The 19,740-nt window shown below is 42.0% G+C and overlaps 1 protein-coding gene across 1 annotated transcript in view; it reads left to right on the top strand.

The window, feature by feature from the left end:
• The window catches only part of LOC136875634 (glutaminyl-peptide cyclotransferase), a 72,878-nt gene extending 55,973 nt beyond the window's left edge, over nt 1-16,905 (top strand). Inside the window, exons 4-6 of the mRNA XM_067149175.2 lie at nt 8,927-9,088; nt 15,363-15,588; nt 15,667-16,905. Coding sequence (XP_067005276.2) covers nt 8,927-9,088; nt 15,363-15,588; nt 15,667-15,818 — 540 coding nt within the window. The 3' untranslated portion in view covers nt 15,819-16,905. The remainder of the gene's footprint in view (nt 1-8,926; nt 9,089-15,362; nt 15,589-15,666) is intronic.
• The last annotated feature ends 2,835 nt before the right edge of the window (nt 16,906-19,740 follow it).

Genomic DNA, 19,740 nt, shown 5'->3' with positions numbered 1-19,740 from the left:
AACGTTAGTCCTCTGTCTAGGGTGGCACCTAAGTACTTTGTTTTATCGGTCCACCTGATGACTTCGCCAAAGAACATCAGGGTCTCGGAGGGTTCGGGACGGCGTTTAGTGAAAACCGTTGCACTCCTTTTGTCTACATTAATTTTGATTATCCACTCTAGCCAGGGCTCGAGAGTGGAAAGCGCGTCTTGGAGGTAGTAGTTAACTTTAGGTGCCTGCCACGAGGCAGAGGATATCGCTGTGTCGTCCGCGTACAAATGTAATTTACCGTGCGTTGGTTTTGGCATGTCATAAATAGGTTGAAAATTACCGATGAGAGCACGCTGCTCTGTGGCACTCCCGCCTCAATGGGGCGCGGGTTCGACAGCGCAGCGCCGACCTGGACCTGAAATTTTCGGCCAGCCAGGTAGTTCGTCAGAAGGCGTAGAACGTAGGGGGAAAAGCCTAATGTCCTTAATTTGTATATACGTCCATCGTGCCAAACCTTACCGAACGCACGCGAAATATGGAGAAAACAGACTCCTGTGTGTCGACGGTTGTTGAAATTCTTAGTAGTCTCCTCCGTTAAGCGAGTTAACTGGTGGGTAGTAGAATGGCCTCGCCAGAAGCCGAACTGTTCCTCGTTCATAAGTTTGTCTTTTGTAATAATGTTCAGTCGGGTTAGAAAAAGGGTTTCAAAAAGTTTGGAGATGATGCTGAGAAGGGAGATGGGTCGGTAGTTCTGTGGGAACGTCTTGTTTTTCTGGGGCTTGGGTAACATAATTATTTTCGCAATTTTCCAGCAGGTCGGGAAGTGGCCGTACTGGAAAATTGCGTTGGAAAGTTTAGTCAGACATGTCAGCGCCTTTCTGGGAAGGTTCTTAAGAAAGTACGCTGACACGTTGTGAAGGCCTGGGGATTTTCTGTTCTTGAGACGTTTTATGGCGGCGAACAGTTCGGACGGCGTTACAAACTTAAAGTCGGCGGGGGGGGGGGGGGGGGGTGTGTAGTCTCATCAGTTTCGTGAAGTTCGTTTTCGTTTTCGACGAATTGTACGAAATTTTCGTCGCAAGGCTCGTCGTTAGGCGTGCACGTGCTCTCGAACGTGTCCGCCAGGGCGTCGGCCTTTTCTTTGTCGGTGTAGGCCATTCCATTCCTACCGTGGAGAGCGGGTATGCCAGACCTATTGTTTGTGAATTTCCGTGCCAACCTGTGGAAGGAGTTATCAGCCACGCTCAGACCCGAGAGCCTAGACCGCCACGCTTCCCTCCTGTGGTTCCATGTCATAATCTGGAGGTTCCTTTTAGACCGGTTCCATTTACTCTTGGTTTCTCGCCACAGCCTTCGTACTTTATTCTTAATTTTGATCTACGCCAGGATCTCTGGGGGGAGCGTGTCCTTCTTTCGTTGGACGACGCTGGGGCCTGGGCATTTTTTTTTGGAGGGGGGGGGGGATGAGGGCCAGAAGCACGCTCCCCCCGCGTGACCATCGACTCAATCTACATGGCCTCCGACATGCTATTATTTCTAAGAAGAAGAGATAGCTGGGAAGAGTGGGAAGTGCTACAAGGAGTATCTTCCGTTTTCTGAGACTCGCTACCACGGCAAGAGTTTGTGTTGGTAAGGTAGTGTTAAGGTGTGGTATTGAAGGGTCAGAGAAAAACCACATAGGCAGAAAAGAAAAACTTGACATCATGTGATAGCACATGCAAGGATGTGGGCTGGATAGGTCCAGTGGTAGTGTTAGTTGAGAAGGGGTATCATGCACCAGTCATGATCCATCGTCTCGCCATTCCATCTGCCAGTGGATCAGTCCGTCTGGGCACTGCCGTGACTAGCGCAGGCCTTGCCGGCTGCGGAACCATGCGTCGAGTACCACTAGGGCCCGGCGCACAGCGCCACCTCCTTGGGGTCCCTCGTACCCAGTCTCCGATTCCGGAGAATGAGGCCAAGCCCACCGGGGCGGGGGCCTTCTGGAAGGGGGTGGGTCATGACGCCGGGCCTCCTTCCTCTCTGCCCGTGCCATGGCCCTGTAGACAGGGCAACTGTGGTGGGAGACCTGGTGGCCCCTCGCACAGTTGGCGCACATCGGCACCTCTTTACGTGCTGCGCAGGCCGTGTAGTGGTGATCACCCCCACAACGGTTGCACCTCACTAAGAGCCCACAACGTTTAGATCTCACCTGATAGCCGCTACCTGCTGAGGTACTCTCCTGTTTGGCTCCTCGCTCGGCTGCTGTCCTGGGAGCAGTCCTGGGTTGCGGCTGGCCGGCAAACGGCCTGGGCAGTTTTTTTTTTCTTCGGGGGGGGGGGCCCCGAAGCCCGCTCCCCCCGCGTGACCAACGTCTCAATCTACATGGCCTCCGACATGCTATTATTTCTAAGAAGAAGAAAGAGATAGCAGGGAAGAGTGGGAAGTGATACAAGGAGTATCTGCCGGTTTCCGAGTCAGACTCGCTACCACGGCAAAGTTTGTGTTGGTTGGATAGTGTTAAGGTATGGTATTGAAGGGTCAGGGAAAACCACATAGGCAGAAAGAAGAAAGAGCCTACATGTAAAACCTGACATCTTGTGATAGCACATGCAAGGATGTGGGCTGGAAAAATACCAGAGGTTGTGTTAGTTAGGAACAGGTAACATGCACAAAAAACATAAACCAATTCCTCGCCATTCCATCGCCTGGGGATCAGTCCGTCTGGGCACTGCTGGGACTAGCGCGGTCCTTGCCGGCTGCGGAGCCATGCGTCAAGTACCACTAGGGCCTGTCGCACGACTCCACCTCCTTGGGGTACCTCGTACCCAGTCTCCGATCCCGGAGAATGAGGCCAAGCCCGCCGAGGCGGGGGCCTCCTGGAATGGGGTGGGTCATGGCGCCGGGCCTCCCTCCTCTCTGCCCGCGCCATGGCCCTGTAGACTGGGCAACTGCGGTGGGAGGCCGGGTGGCCCCCCGCGCAATTGGCGCACACCGGCGCCTCCTTAAGTGTTGCGCAGGCCGTGTAGTGGTGATCACCACCACAGCGGTTGCACTTCACTTGGAGTCCACAGCTAACTTGACGGTGGCCCCACCTCAGACAGCGGAAACACTGCAAGAGCTGCTGAGGGGGACATTTGACTCTCACCTGACTGCCGCTACCCGCTGAGGTCCTCTCTTGATTGGCTCCTCGGTTGACTGCTGTCCTGGGTTGCGGCTTGGCGGTTCTCTCCTGGTGAGCCAGCGACGCCTTCTGCTTCCTGGTGCGGCGTCGTCTTCTTCTTCTTCTTCTTCCCGGGGGTTGCTTCTCGGCGGGGGAAGAGGCCTCGTCCTGGTGGCCCTCCTCCCGGCCTGGTGACCCCAGGGTAGCTGATGGTTCCGCTGCGTCGCCGTCTTCTTCCTTCTCCTGGCTGGCGGCGGCGTTGTCGGTCGCTGCTAACGCTTGACTGCGTTCCCTGTCCTGTGGGGCGCACATCGAGGTCTGCAGCTCGACAGACGTGCTGTCAGGCTGGGCCTGGACAGCAACCTCAGAACGCCAAGGGGCGTCCTCCTCCACAGAAGTCGCACAGTCGCGACGCCAGGGGGCGTCATGCCCCACCTCCGTGGTGGCGTCGCTGGTCGCCGGCTGGGTGGCCAGGACTAGGTCGGTATTAACCGCCCTATTCCTTAGCCTCCTCGGCGTCTCCCTGGTCTCCGTCGCGGCCCTGACTGCGCCGGTGTTCATCCCTGGCACTCCGTCCCTCCCTGGTAGACGGATGACCTGGAACAGAGAAGAAAGCTCCCTCTCTGCGTCGCGCATCCGCTCCTGGTCGTGATGCCTGATGATGAAGCCTCCTGGTAGGAAGCTCTCGACGGCCATGGTTGTCGAGATAATCCTGCCTCCTCGGCGAGGGCGCCGCATTCTGTCCAGGACGAGGCCCCGTTCAGAAGTTACAGGGCGCCCCGGCCTGTAGTACACGAGCAGCGCTTCGTGCGCCGGGTCGGTGTAGCCTTCGGAGAAGAAGAAGCCGTTAGGGGGGTCACACCCGTCCCTGTAAGGCTCCGTCTCCACCTCGATCTCCGGGTCCTCCTGTGGCAGCTCCGGCTCGGGTGCCGGGGTCTCCGGCACAGGTTCCAGCGTCTGCGGCTCCGTGTTGCTCTCCGGTGACGGTGTCATGCCGGTGAAGAGATCTCGGAGCAAGTGCCCGATCGCCACCGCCCGTTCCTGGGTCGTCATCGTATCCGCCTGGTTGTCCATCCTGGTCCTCCTGTAACAAACTCTGAAAGAGAAAGAGACAATGCTCTTTCGAAGATGTACTAACAAGTACAGCTGCCTGACTAGTACTGGGAAAGTACAGAGCGCCTGGCAAAGAGAGAGAGAGCGAGCGGGAGGAACACGTCCTTCCACTACGGCTGTCGAACTCGTCCTTGGCCTGGGCAGCCGAGGCGAGGCTCTTATATACTGGAAGCAGAGCCGGCACTCTTCTTCAAGCGAGAAAACGTGTTTCTTTTCCACCTTAATATCTCGGAAACCAGTAGGTGGATTTTCTTCAAATTTTGGCCACTTCACTTTTAAAATATGAGCTTCATGATGGTGTACTTCATTATTTCGTAGCTATCAGTGTTTAGTAGATATAAAAATTGTTCCAGTAATTTCTAGATGGGTGAGCTGGCAACACGTGGCGATTACGTCATCTGGCCGGTTCTTTGCCTGTGACGTAGCACTGTCTCTCCCACTCCCATAGCTAGCAGCTGAGTCTTGAATGTTCGCCTGGCATGCTGACTCTAAATGCTAGAGCTATCATATCGTAAATAAATTACGAATTAAAAATGCAATGTGCCGGGCCATATGAATTACTGCTACAATATATTTATTTTAAAAATTCACCCGTTATTCACTCCTTAAGTGGACTTTCCGAAAACAAAAGAATACCAGTTTCTTTATTTTTAATTGAGATTTCAAGTACCAATTTTCATGCCTGTAACATCTTAAGTTTTTGCGATATAAGTATACTCATAAAAGTTATTCAACCCCTTTTTTACCACTTTTCATCTCACTTTAGTGAATTTTCCGAAAACAAAAAATACGTGTTTATTTTTAAATTAGATTCCAAATACTAATTTTTAAGTCTGTAAATTATTAATTATTTGAGATATAGATGTACTCGTTTAAAGAGTTCACCACCCTTTTGGCCCCTTAGAGACGGAATATCCGAAAATCCTCCCTTAGTGAGGACCTACACTGTAATATAATAAATGTATCCCCAAAATTTCATTTCTTTATGTCTCATAGTTTTGGCTGGGCATTGATTGCAGCCAGTCAGAGTAGCCTTTTATATATAGAGATTATAGTTTGACATATTGTGAATTCAGTGTTAATTTCTGCGATTGTCTTTCTCACAACAGAGGAGAAGGTGTTATTCCAGTCAAACAGAATGAGCTGACTTTGCTTCACTTTTAAGTGACAGTAGGAGGAGTGATTTAATAAGGAGGCACCAGGCAACAGAACATTGTTAGCTGTCGTTGGCAAGTTCTGACTTAAGGGATCAGTCTTATGTCAACGAAAAGGGACAATAGGGTGTCCAAGAACCATCATCACAAACAAGAATCATGGATAACTTTTCCAATAGGTGTTACAGTTCCTAAAGCATAATCTAATGATGAACATCACTAAAACTCTGAACGATAGGTCTGTGTGGCGGATGTTTTAAGAGCTGGGTGGATTTGCACACTGCATTCAAGTTGCTCAGAATCTTACAGAAGGGGATGAGAGATCCCAACTATAGTATTGCAGCTGAGTGTTGTCCTTGATATATGAGTATCCAGATTCCTTTTGCAACACATGATTTTCAGATGAAAGCCAAATTCACCTTAACGGCTATGTCAACTGGCAAACAATTTTTTTATTTTTTTAAAGGTTTAAATGGTCTGATGTCTTATCACATTTTGAATATATACTGTACCAATGCAATTAAGTAACTTCTCATTATTCTTTGTTTTGCCGCAAATGGTACAAGGCAATCATAGTTTTGTCCTGTGTAATTTATGTAGTCTTTCCAGTGCTACGTGCTATGATTGCACCATTGACACTTACCTGCAGTCGTTGTGGTTTTCAGTGTGTGACTTCATTTACAACGTTGTATTGTTTCTATGAGATTTGCATAATTTCTGACTGCTGTGGTCATTTTTAAGGAGTTTGATGATACACTTAAAACTTCCGCTGTCTTTTGTTAGAGAAAGAAATATAACTCTGCGAGATGATGAACCCCACCAAGTAAATGCATGACTGACCTGATCAAGCCAGGTATGTTAAGCAATGTGAGTTTCTCAAGAAATAAAGCCCACAAACTACAAATTGATGAAATGTGATCTCCTTTCTACAATTTAGTACAATTATGAGTTATTCAGTGATAGCGAGTCCGATAGTGAGTTAGTTACACAAGAAACAGTGAATGAACGCTACTCCGAGACTCCTGTTTCTACAGCTGTTGGCAATAAAAGGAAACGCCAAGTGTATACAACAGTGGTAGGGAAACAGATGATTTTCATCCTGTGATTCACGGTTTTGATTAATAATAGCGGCTTACATGAAACCTTTGGGAATGAACCAAAGCATGTTGATATTCTGTTTAAATTTGTTACTCCTGATATGCTGAGCTACATAATGGAAATAAAATATTAGGTTTACAGCTGTTCGGGAACCTGCCACCTGTGCAACAGCCCTAAATTCAGATCAGTGGTGATTGATGATGAAATCATCAATAAATCCTAGCACTGGCATGTAGTAGTGCATGTTGTAACTGAGCACTTAAGGGTTAATGATCCGGAAGCCAACACATAGTTCTTACTGTCAATGTCACTGACTTATGCTGGGATCAAACTCGCTATCTTGAGTTAATGTGCGGGGCCTTATTTAAGCAGATGTGTTCTACAGTAGACCTTTTCTACAGAAAATACGATATACATGTAGGTTCTATTGTATATTGACTACAAATCACATTCATATCATTTTAAGTCTGTATGTGTTATATAATACAGCATATAAAAATGAGTATTTGTTTGTTCGTCTTGACTCGACTCAAAAACTACTGGAGCGATTCACTGAAAGTTTCACGGCTTGTTCTTGTTACTCCTTGGAGGGTTTAGGAAGTGGTTTGAATGGAATTTGATGGGTATCTTTTCAATGATGAGTGATTTTATGTAATTAATTTAAATGTAAAGCTGCACCAAGCTTGGATCGACTTGAACAAACTATTGCTAGTCAATAGCGACTTACTCTGTACCATAATAGTCCGGTAAAATATTCTGTATATGGGAGGATGGGAACACGCCGCTATGTTTTATGAAGTACCTTTCCTGCTAGGAGGTTCATGACCGTGGTTGTATATAGGAGGGTGGGAAGATGCTGCCATGTTTTATGAAGTACCTTTCCACATCTCCTCCTAAACCATTGGAGCAATTTCAACTAATTTTGGTACACTTCTGACTTACTGTCTACAGACGAACACTGCGGGGGTGGTGGGGTAATTTACTCCTAGCACCCCTAGGGGTGGGAGTGGAAACGGGGTGGCATATAACAATAATCAAAAATAGTGTCCACTCCATAGTTTTCAGTGTTGCTGAGATTAACAGTTTAGTCCCCTTTGGGATGGCAGTGAGAAGAATATGTCCAAAAATGACTGAGATTATGGATGTGTGTGTGTGTTCTAGTATAGCTTTCAACCAAACTTGGTACAAATATGACTTACTCTCTGAAAAAATAAAAATGTACTGTGTGGGCAAGACACCCCTAGAGGTGGGGGGTGAAATGTAAAAATAATAACAACCAACCAATGTTAGTGTCGAATCCATAGTTTTGGGGGTCGCTAAGATGAAATGCGACACTCTGGATGCCATGCAAGTCACAGTTCAACCGCAATTGGAATGGGAGTTAGAGAGAGTGAAAAAGAAAATGACCAACATTATGAATGAATGTATGTATGTTCCAGCACAGCTCTCAAACAAACTTGGTACACATGACTTACTATCTGGAAAAAATACTGTGAAGGTAAGACACCACCTGCACCCCTAGGGGAGGGGTTGATATGTAAAAATAAGTGAAAATGACCTATATTAGAGTTGAATCTATGCCTTTTGCATTCGCTGTGATGAATTGTGACATTCTGGATTTTGTTGAAGTCCAAGTCTAGCCTCCATTGGCATGGGGGTTGAGGAGGGGTGAACAAGAATATGTCCAAAATGACAGATATTTGTATTGAGTCCACAGTTTTCGGGGTCAATAGCCTGATAGTTGTCAGTCCCAGTGACAGATGGAATAGCGTACATAATATCTATTGTGTGAGGTGTAAATACATTGTTATAAAACCCACGGCACTTGACTCCCTTGAAAGGGCCTTGGCCTGCCCAGCGACCGTTGCTCAGTCCGAAGACCTGCAGATTACGAGGGGTCGTGTGGTCTGCATGACGCATCCTCTTGGCCGTTATTCTGGGCTTTCGAGACCGGGGCCGCCATCTCACCCTCAGATAGCTCCTCAGTTCTAATCACGTAGGCTGAGTGTACCTCGAACTAGCTGTCAGTTCGAGAGAAAAATCCCTTACCTGGCCAGGAATCGAACCCAAGGTCTCTGGGTGAGAGGCAGGCATGCTACCCCTACACCACAGGGCCGGCCATTCATTTGTAACTTACTTTTATTATTTGTTTGAAGGGATCAGCTACTTCCCTGACAATCTGGGCTGCTACAAGGAAATAGTTTAACGCAAAATTATCACCTCAAACTAAAACTGAAAATTAAACACTTAACAATAACTAAATTTACAAAGGGTTTGTAAACTATTATTCAACATCACAATAAAAATAAAGAAATCTACAAGAAAATCATTTCAGACAGTTAATACAAATCCTAATATTAAACATTCAAATAAATTGCCCAAGCAGAGCTGGATACTACAGCTAGTTAATATATTGTTTTAAGTTAATAAATGTCTTTTTTGTTTTCAGAATGATGTTAGTCTAAAATTTATTTTCTTTGATGGAGAAGAGGCTTTCCGCCATTGGAATGATAAAGATTCTATATATGGAGCTCGCCATTTGGCTAAGAAGTGGGAACGTATTTCACATCCTGCAAACAACAAAGATGGTACCAATTATCTTCATAGCATAGTAAGTGAACTTTTAATGTGTATTGTACGTCCCATTTAGTACTTTCTGTGTGAGCCAAAAAGTCCCTGAGGGGGCCAGGCTGCTTTTTTTGGTCAAATTAGGGGATCAGCATAAGAGCACATGTATAAGCATTTCTTTAACCTGGTGTTTACAAATTAACATGTAACCATTGCACAGCTTGATACTTTGGGCAAACCGGCCATAGTTTTTATATTCGTTACCAGTAACATGTTAAAGTAAAACAGTACAACAAATTTTCAGCCTTCGTCGACCGTATCTCAGATTTTCATTATTCTTTATCTTCAGTAGAAAAAGATCTTTCTATTCTCCTTTTGAATATATATGAAAATATCCTTATTAATTTAGACCAAAGATTGAACCTTGTAGACATTCTGAATGAGTTATCCGAGAATATCACCATCCTTATAGACTGGTGATTAATAAGTTTTTTGATCGTTCTTTGAATAAGAAGTCTCGTCTGAACACGAATCAGCATTCCACTTTTCCTTCCCATTCCACACCCTCCCTTATGTCCACACTTCAGGCCACTCGCACTCTTCCAGCCAACACACTCTCCGCCTCGCTATCAGCCCCTCCATCATGCCTGCAACACACTCAGTTTGGCACAGCAGACCCTCTACAGCAAGACGTGGATAGATCAGCTTAACCCAGCGAGGATGTAAGTTGCTTTTCTGTCATTTTCCATCCCAGTTTTTCTTACCCCACCCTCTCCCCCAACACTTCTTTTTGGCTCTCAATGCTTACAGCTTTTTTTCTGTTTGTTACAGATATGTTCTTTCAATACCTTAACTTTTAACAACCTGGCTTGAGCATGATTTCACACAACGTCCCACACTGCACAAGCCAAGATTTTCTCTAGACTCAAAAATAGTATTATAACGTCTAGATCAACACAGTCTATTTTAAGAAGAGCCCAAGTTTTGCTCCATATTTTTCGGTCACTGAAAGACTTTTAAACAATAAGAACTTGATATTTTAGCCTTTACATAATTTTACCCATTCTTTGTTATGTGATACCTTTATCATTATTTTAAGTGGTATTTAAGCTACAGCTGATGATGTCCACGATACAAGGACTAGTTGATTTTGATGAAATTGATATTTGTGTTGTAATATGGGATTTCTGTGAACTCTTATGTAACTTCTCGAAATCAAGAAAGTGGGTTGTTTGGTGATGGATGAAACAGTCAGAGTGAATGTGATTTTCATTGGAGATCCACACATTGAGCAAGAAATCTGGATCCGTGTACACCATGGCCAAAAATCTTGCACAGTACACAATCCTGGCTTGCATATCTTGCTTTGTCAATCATTGTCCAACCTGTATTTGGTAAGGAAATCCACTTATGTCTTTAAACAGTTGCTAATGCAATGTATCGCTGATGTTCAATTTCAAGGACGTTTGTCAAAGACCTGATTGAGGACACATCCACGATTCTCATTTGTGGACATAGTTACTGGCATACCAGACATTCCCTTCTCTTGACACTATACACTCACTACCAGTGTGACAACATTTCATAACAATAGATAGCATAACTGTGTTGCTTGGTGCCACATTATTAAACTGCTTGCAATATTGTTCCGCCACTAACTTCACACTTGGCTCGCCTCAGTAGCCATTTCCGTACAATCAGAAATAATACTCCATTATGAAAACTTTTTCTTCTGTTGTGAGCCCCATTTCCAGCTCCACCTCACAGCAGAATGTTCTTTGCTCTACTAGGAACACATAATGCTGATGCAGTTATATGCCGATGGATGGACATGTGCATGAGAGCTGCACGAAATCTGGTACTATATATTTTGGTGTGTATGATAATATCTTTTCTTACATGCAAATACAGTATTATTTAACAAGTCAAAATAAACTGTAAATATTAAAACATTATAGAAATTCTAAATCACAGATTATGCTAATAACAAAATTGAAAAGTAAAAATACCTACTTGTATTCTTTATAGCCTCAATGGGAACATGAGGCTTCCTTTTGTTATATCAAAATTACACCAAAATTATTTACCGTAAATCTGAAAATAAATATACAACTTAGTTTGTAGCTGTCCACTCAGAAACCTACCGAAGCCAATGCTGTCACATCATCTACCTGCAATGCACGCAACTCTTCTGTGTTGACATGTCTTTATCATATCCACTAAGGTAGCATCGGCCAATTTTGTAGTCTTGGAGGTGAAGAGCTGGAAGTTTGTGTTCAGTTCCCAGAAGATTCTTAGCTTTGTGTCTCAGAGGTGTTGAAATCATTGGCAGTCTTGCATGTTTTGCAATCTGAGGCTTCATCAGCTCTCACACAGTGATATCCAGGTACTTTCTTCTAGGTGTAGGCTTATAGTTATGCCTCACGGGTGCACGCTGTTAATCATTGATGCCACTAACATTCAGAAGATCAAAGACCACCACCACAGGCCAGCATTCATTGCAGAAGGCAACCTCATACTTGGCACTCTCCTGATCCAGAATGTCAACTCTAACCTCGGAACCATTGTAATGTGCAACCATGGCGGAGTTTTCTAAATCGCCAGTTTCATTGTCGATCTCCTTGTCAAGAGGCATAGATGAAAGCACTGACACTGCCTTATTCCTTTATTTAGAGCAATAAAACACTAGTCGTGTCTTGATGAAATCCAAATAGTGATGAAAATTGTGTACACTGAGAATTTGGTTAAAACTTCCACGACTGAGTGAGTTGGCCATGTCATTAGGGGCGCGTAGCTGTGAACTTGCATTCCGGAGATAGTGGGTTTCAACCCCACTGCCGGCAGTCCTAAAGATGGTTTTTCATGGTTTTTCCATTTTCATACCAGGCGAATTCTGGGGCTCTACCTTATTTAAGGTTATGGCCACTTTCTTCCCACTCCTGCCCCTCGCCTATTCCATCATTGCCATAAAATTCATCTGTGTCAGTGTGATGTAAAGCAACTTGTAAAAACAAAAAAGGAAAAACTCGTTGCGCAATCAGTCATCTGTTCTGTCGGATGGTTCCAACATATGCCAGCTTCTCATCAGTTAATAACTTCTCTGCCAGAGGAATTAAAGTGAACTGTCTGATCCCCAACACATTTTAATGCATAGCTTGAATTGGCTGGACCATCCTCAGAATGCCAGCAGCAGAGTTTGATATCTGGAACAGACTCTCATCCGGTTGTTTGCAAGTGTAGACCTTGAAATTCAGTGTAAATTCTCTTTGACGTGCTGCAATAGTTAAACTTACTAAGATCTGGCAGAACCGGGCAATATCAAAAGCCACGAAGATGCGCTTGGTAGAATCACTAGTGTTCTCCGTCTTTTTGTACGGCTGTGAGACCTGGACCGTGAATGCTAAAGACAAAAAGCGCATTGATGCCTTTGAGGTGTGGTGTTGGCGGAGAATGCTACGTGTACCCTGGACAGAAAGAAGAACTAAAGTTTCCATTCTGGACGAACTCTACATCAAGAAACGCCTATCTTCCCGTGTGAGTGAGCGTTACCTCCAGTTCCTTGGCCACATTTTAAGACGAGATGGAGAGAACTTGGAAAAGGTAATTTTACAAGGCAAAATTGAAGGCAGTAGACCTCGAGGAAGAACAGCAAGCAGATGGATAGATCAGGCGAAGAAGATCACTGGGCTACCACTTCAGATCATATTAACAAAATGTGAAAACCGCTCGGTATGGAGACATCTTGTCAAGGTTGCAACAGGAAATGATGGAGTTATGAGGTCACGACGCTCAGTAATGAGCACAATGACATGATGATGATGATGATGATGATGATGACTCTTTCACGCAAACTATAGATAAATGTTAACTTTTTATTTAGCTGGTGTACTAGGCATGCATACTTTGAAAGTATACTTTCCTGTGATCTCAACCAACTGTTCATCTTTGGTACAAAATTTATTGGTTGAATAGTGACATTTAAAATTTTGCGAAAACTTAGTGTAGATATCGTGGATAGACACAGATTGGTTAGATTCTTGTCACCAAACATGATCGCATAATTTTTTGCAAAAGAAAGTGAATTCTCTTCTGGCTCACAGCTAAACAGCATGATTCCACTCCATATCCCTGGGAATTGTCCCATACTTGATTAGTATTTCTTCCATTTGCTCCCAAACAACCAATGATCAATAAAATTCAGAAAAATGTTAGTCTCATCGATAAGCCTTTCATCTCATTCATACAAAAATTTATTCTTCATTTCCTTGATATAAAAGATCATGTACATAGTAATTATTCTTGTAATACTGTGATCTAGAAAGATGTCAATATGTTCAAGCTCTGTCTGGGCATTCGTAGCATTCCCTCTCTGTCCTGGCAGAGGGATGACAATCTTATGCACCTGAGGCTGCAGTGTCTCTTTTCTACTTAAAATTGTCTTTTGTAACAAAATACCTGTTTGTTCAGCGTTTTCCTCCCCATTTGAACTAACCTTATCAGAACCCTCCATCGCAGCTGCGGGATTGTCCACTTTGTTTCAGAGTTACGGTACTCCTCTGCCACCTGATCTACTTCACCTTCATCACTGTCACAGGCTATCTCCAGTGCAGTTCTATAATCCTCATCCAACCAGTCCACAGTGCAAGACCCATTGCTAGTCCTGTTAGAAGTCGCTAAGACATGGTCACTGCAATTAAAACACCAATAGTTGTGTGGGCTACTAACATAACCCAACTGGGTTGGAAGCGAAATAACACGGACGTGTTTCCAGTGGCAAGTATCAACTCACACTGAATCTTGAGAAGAGTGGCTGGAAGGAAGGTGCTTGAGACTCTCCACTGCTAAGAACTTGGGAGTAGCAATGTAAAAAAAAAAGAAGAGAAAGAGAGAGAGAGAGAGGTGAGGTGTGGACTCCACAGCTGTAGTCCACACTTATCAATCAATCCTGATCTGCATTTAGGGCAGTCACTCAGGTGGCAGATTCCCTATCTGTTGTTTTCCTAGCCTTTTCTTAAATGATTGCAAAGAAATTGGAAATTTATTGAACATCTCCCTCGGTAAGTTATTCCAATCCCTAACTCCCCTTCCTATAAACGAATATTTGCCCCAATTTGTCTTTTTTAATGGAGGGTTAAGAGCAGAGTTTTAGAGAAGAGCTGTCAGCTATGAAGATGGAAGTTTTGAAGATGTGGGGTTTGTCCTTGTTACTTTGTGTTGTCGTATTTATCCCTCTCTTGCTTCTGTTAATCCTTTGTCCACACCAACTTGTCGTGAGATTTATCCTTTGTTTGCATTCTAAGATTAGTTATTGAATTTGATTTTAGTTGTACATCATCTTTGCGTATTTCATAGACAAATATGAGAAACACCACCTTCTCATTATTTTAGTCTATGGAAGGTAAAGGGAGTCACTTCAGACCTGAAATGTTCAGCAAGGCTGTTACAGAAGATGCATTATTGTATGTGTATACAGTGAACAGGAAACAGTACCAAAAGTTGTCAGACATAATTTTACAGAACAGAGATAAATTTTTAGATCACAATGTCATCTGTCAGTTTAACCATTGTATTACATGGTCATGACAGTGGTGTTCTCAACACCGAGGAAGTGGGTGGAAAGTTTTGTAGGAAACTTTGTTATATAGATATAGGGATTTATATACAAGTGGAGTTTTATGTGCCCTAACTTGAAATATTCATCATTAATCAACATTGGCTTACTGTTCCCTTTTCCTGGGTACTGTCGATAAGGTTCCTCCATTCTTCTCTATTGACGAATGTCTTGTTCTTCATGATATAATCCAGTGTCCTTCCCTTAGCTGCAATGTTGGTCTTGATTACATCTATCCAGCGGGTTCTACGTCTATAAGTCAAGCGTTTTCTATCTCTCTTTCAAGTGCACTTGGAGTTTTTGTAAATTTAAATATGATATTCGTGGAAGATAATTTATTTTCCAAACTGTTCAGAAAGATAAGTATTTATGAATCTTGGTATAGTTTCCTATGCACGATTCTTAAAATTTACTTGGGTTTTGATCTGAGTTGAAAGGATCTGCAGCATATGCTCTTTGTAACCATTCCCATACTTCTTCCTTGGCCTTTTTCTCTCTTTTTCTTTTCTTTTGTGTTTGATTTGGCTGTGGTGAAGTGAATGTCACACTAGTGTGTTTTTTCTGATTTGTATTACAACTTTTTATTTTTCATTATTTGTTCATTTAATGGCTAAGTAGTTTTCCACTTGCCACATAAAGCTGAATTTTGGTAGGTTTGTTGCAAATATAAGTTCCAGGGGATGATTTTTCCTTTCTTTTTTTCCAGGATATGTTGATCTTGCTTGATTTATTGGGTGCTCCAGATCCTGCATTCTATAGCTATTTTCAGAATACTCAGCGTTGGTATAGAACCATGTCCGATGCAGAATCTAAGTTGGCACAACTTGGACAGTTAGAGAACTACTCCAGAGGCAAACCTGAACAGCGATATTTTAAAATGTTATCAAGTCAGTCTCATATTGAAGATGATCATCTTCCTTTCCTCAGAAGAAGTAAGTATTCATTACTTTTTAATCATATGTAAGAGCAATTAATTTCTCCAGATTTTTAATTTTACAAAAAAATTTCAGATGTTCCTGTTTTGCATTTGATACCTGCTCCCTTCCCTGACGTGTGGCATACTGAAGAAGACAATAAAAATATAGTGGATTTCTCAACAGTGGAGAACCTCAACAAGATCTTCAGGGTTTTTTGTACTAGCTATCTCAAATTAAAGGTTTAAAAATTTGCTCAATAACAAGTATGCTAGGTAGATAAGTGTATAGAAGAAATTTATGAATCATTTTACTTTTACATCTGGAACACATTCCTGAATCTTAAAGGTTATAGTTTTAACTGCCCTGTACTTTATTATTCATATTTGGATTGAACCTATACAAAAACATTTCTTATCCTAAGTGTTGAAAGCATCAATTATATTGTTTTGATTATGATTTATGACAGAAACAGGTATGGTTGTAGTTATATCTTTTTCATATCATTAGTGTCGTCATGGACCATCTCAGAGTGTTCGGGTGGAGTATATAAATGCCCTCTACTTATGTCTAGGTAGGTTTCTTTCTGCTGCGTATGCTGCTCCTCCAGCACTTGTTCCTCCACATCTTGCTTGATCTGATCAAACCATCTTTTTCTTGGTCTATCCCTCAGGTCTCTTGCCTTAAACCACAGTTTCCAACCGCTTTCTAACAGTTCTTTGCAGTTTCAACCATTTTAAGTGGCCAAGCCTCCGTAGCTGGGCTTAGAGTTTTTTTTCCTTTTGCTAGTTGCTTTACGTCGCACCGACACAGATAGGTCTTATGGCGACGATGTAAAAGGAAAGGCCTAGGAATGGGAAGGAAGCAGCAGTGGTCTTAATTAAGGTACAGCCCCAGCATTTGCCTGGTGTGAAAATGGGAAACCACGGAAAACCATCTTCAGGGCTGCCGACAGTGGGGTGTTTATTGGCGTAGTTAAAGCCATTAGGCCTTTTCTTACACTAAACCATTGATAGGATGGATTGTAATAATTTGAAATTTGTTTCCCTGAATTATTGACCATACCATCTGATAACCATTACTGGACATATCCTACTTACAGGATATATACTAAGATGTTGCACATACTTCAGGCATGATAAAAGTGTGTTATAATTGAATAGGTAATTTTCAACAGTCATTATATCAGTCTTGGAGAAATTCAGTAAAAATAACAAAACTTGTACCACACTTGGCTTTGGTATGTCAGGTTCGGAGAGAATTCTACATGTATTATTATTATTATTATTATTATTATTATTATTATTATTATTATTATTATTATTATTATTATTATTATTGGTATTGGTATTATTATTGGTATTATTATTGTTGTTGTTGTTGTTTTTGTTTTGTTGTTGTTTCTCTACTTTTTTCCCCTGAAACATGTCAGCAGACCCATCTGTACTACAGTAACTGATGGCCTTCTTATAACAGCACCATTGTCCACACAGGCAGAAAATTAACATTGATTTTTCAGGTGTTGGCTTTCTATTTCCTTGACTATCCCTTTACTAACTGGTGTTGCATACCGATGAAATTTATGGCTTCTTGGCAGACAGGATTTGTTTTATTTGTGAAATGAAGTGTATATCATGTGCAAACGTAATATATTTTAAAGTTTTCTATGTTTTTATGTATGAAATAGCACTGTCAGCTGTCACATAATGAAAATTGGGTGGAATTAAATTGTCAGGCATCTACCCAGATTTCGATGGTTGTATTCCAATTTATATAACTATTTGATGAATTCTTCTTTGTTGCTTTCTATGCCTTCTTTTTCTATCTCGTTTATATGCATGCAGTGAATCCTTTAAAAGATCCTAGGTTAAGATTCTTGAGTTATTGATTAGCTATAAAATATATTTGTATATATTTCTCATTTTCTCTGCGTGGTAGATGTGCCTTGTACTGCATACTTGTTACCAGACTGTGTTCAGAACATTTAACATTTATCAGGAGAGAATATGTACTGGATGCCATGCAGTGGCTCTATGCAGGAAAGAGTGCTGGAACAGCAGTTACGTTGTTAGCACAAACACACACTTGTAACAAGACAAAACTTAATTTGTGTATTCATAGTAATCATAGCAGATGCTAGAAGTGTCGTCCTCGTTTGAAGGTATAGATCAGTCGGTTTATACATATTGTTGAAGACTTCCGCTGATGTTCCTTGTATAACCAACTGCATATAATCATTATTTCCATTTTTTTAATCAATTGCTTTGAACCATAATAATTTTGTAGGGGTACAATTGGGGTTCTTTTTCTTACAGCTAGCTTCATGTTGCATATGCTTAAGAGTTTTCCTTTTTTTTTTTTTTTTAGTGCAGTCTTGAAATGTTGTTCAGTTAAACACATCAGAAACAAAAGTAGTAATCAGTGTAAATTATATAAAACCAAATTGAGTAAGAATTTTACTATTCAACTGAACTGTTGCACGTTACCACTTTTTCAAATGGATGTCATGTCCATAGTCTTCATGTTACCAACTATGAGCAACTGGATCCACAGTGCTTGTGGTGAACTTGCCATGAAGTCGTCTTCTTCCATATCACTTGAGTTAACTGCTAGTGTCATCTCTCTCTCTCTCTCATCGTTCTCTCAATTCTGAGGATCGTGATCTCCGAGGAGACTATTGGTCACTTGTTTCCATCTCTCACGGTCCTCGGCCAGATGAACTGCAACCCAGTTATACTCTTGATAATGTTTGATCATCAAGTGGGAATTCGTCCATGATCTCTTTTGCCGGGAACATTTCCAAGAATGATTAGTTTTTCTGTGTTGTTCATTTCCACGTCGCATAGTGTGTCCAAAGAATTGTAAAACTCTTTGTTTACATATTGATGATAATCTGATTCTGAGGTTAAGCTGCTTTATAATGGAATCATTGGTGTAAATTGCTGCCCAAGGTATGCATAACATTCTTCGCCAGCACCACATTTCAGAAGAATTGGTTTTCTTTAGGTCTGCAGCACGAAGAGTCCACTTCTTGGCTCCGTAGAGAAAAACTGAAAATACCAGACTGAATACTACTATCATTTTCAGTGGTAACGACATAGAGCGATTCTTCCATAAATGGGGCAAATTCATCATTACATTTTTGGCCATAGCTCTTCTTCCCTTAATCTCAGGAACACAGCTACCTAAACTGGAAATGACTGGCCCAAGGTATCGACTTTTCTTTCTGAGATGAGTGTCATACACAGTTTAATTAACCATCATAAGTACCCATGAAGATTCTGGTGACATGCGTTATACAAAGAGAGAGGCAGTTTTAGGTTTTAAATAGCAAATTTCTAGCTTTCAGATCCTGTGATATTGATTAGTTCTAATAGATTTTAGTTAAATCCAGAGACTTCTGATCCCAGCTTGGAGGAAATTTACATGGTTTACAAATCAGTGCGTGTTGGTGTTAAGCCCACTGAGAGGCCCCATTGTGTGTCTGCAGCAAAAACGGTCAGTGGCTCTCACATTGTGGTACATAGCGAGCTGGAAGTAAATTCATGTGCATAGTTTAAGAGTTTTAACAGTAACCGTTACATTACAAATAACAGCTCACTGGTGTTTATGTGCCTTTGACTCTGGTCAAGATTGTCTTTCTATAGATACTTGAAAGGAAAAGTTAAGTTTTCTTGAATGCACACATCTGGAACCCATTCTACAGATAAGCAAATGACACCTCTTACTGGAGTCAGAGACTTAACAAACTGAATATTGTGGATATGAAAATAAAAAAAATGCTATTTGAGTGCGTTCAAGCTAAGTAAAAAAGAAAATCTGACAACTTTCACTTAATTTTTATTTCATATTGCTTTTATGAACTTAAAGCTCTTGTTATTAACAACATATGTATGAAGTTGCTGTGTTGTTCCTTACATCACAAATGCAAAAATGATATGGTCAGAATAGGTCTGTTCGAATATACTTCATTTATTTACAGAGTTGGTAAAATTGAATATGACCCTTCTTATTACCAATACCACAAGTATTGATTTTGGTTGAAATAGTTTTTGAGAGACACCTCTATGTAATTTGGAGTCAAGAAGTATAGTATTCACTGTTTTGAAAGGTGGAAACTAATTTGGAGTATGACTTATGAAACACAAAGAATGAAATAATCTTTTCTCT

The sequence above is a fragment of the Anabrus simplex genome, chromosome 6 (genome assembly GCF_040414725.1).
Source record: "Anabrus simplex isolate iqAnaSimp1 chromosome 6, ASM4041472v1, whole genome shotgun sequence".
Classification (NCBI taxonomy): Eukaryota; Metazoa; Arthropoda; class Insecta; order Orthoptera; family Tettigoniidae; genus Anabrus; species Anabrus simplex.
This window is presented reverse-complemented; position numbering and strand designations above follow the sequence as displayed.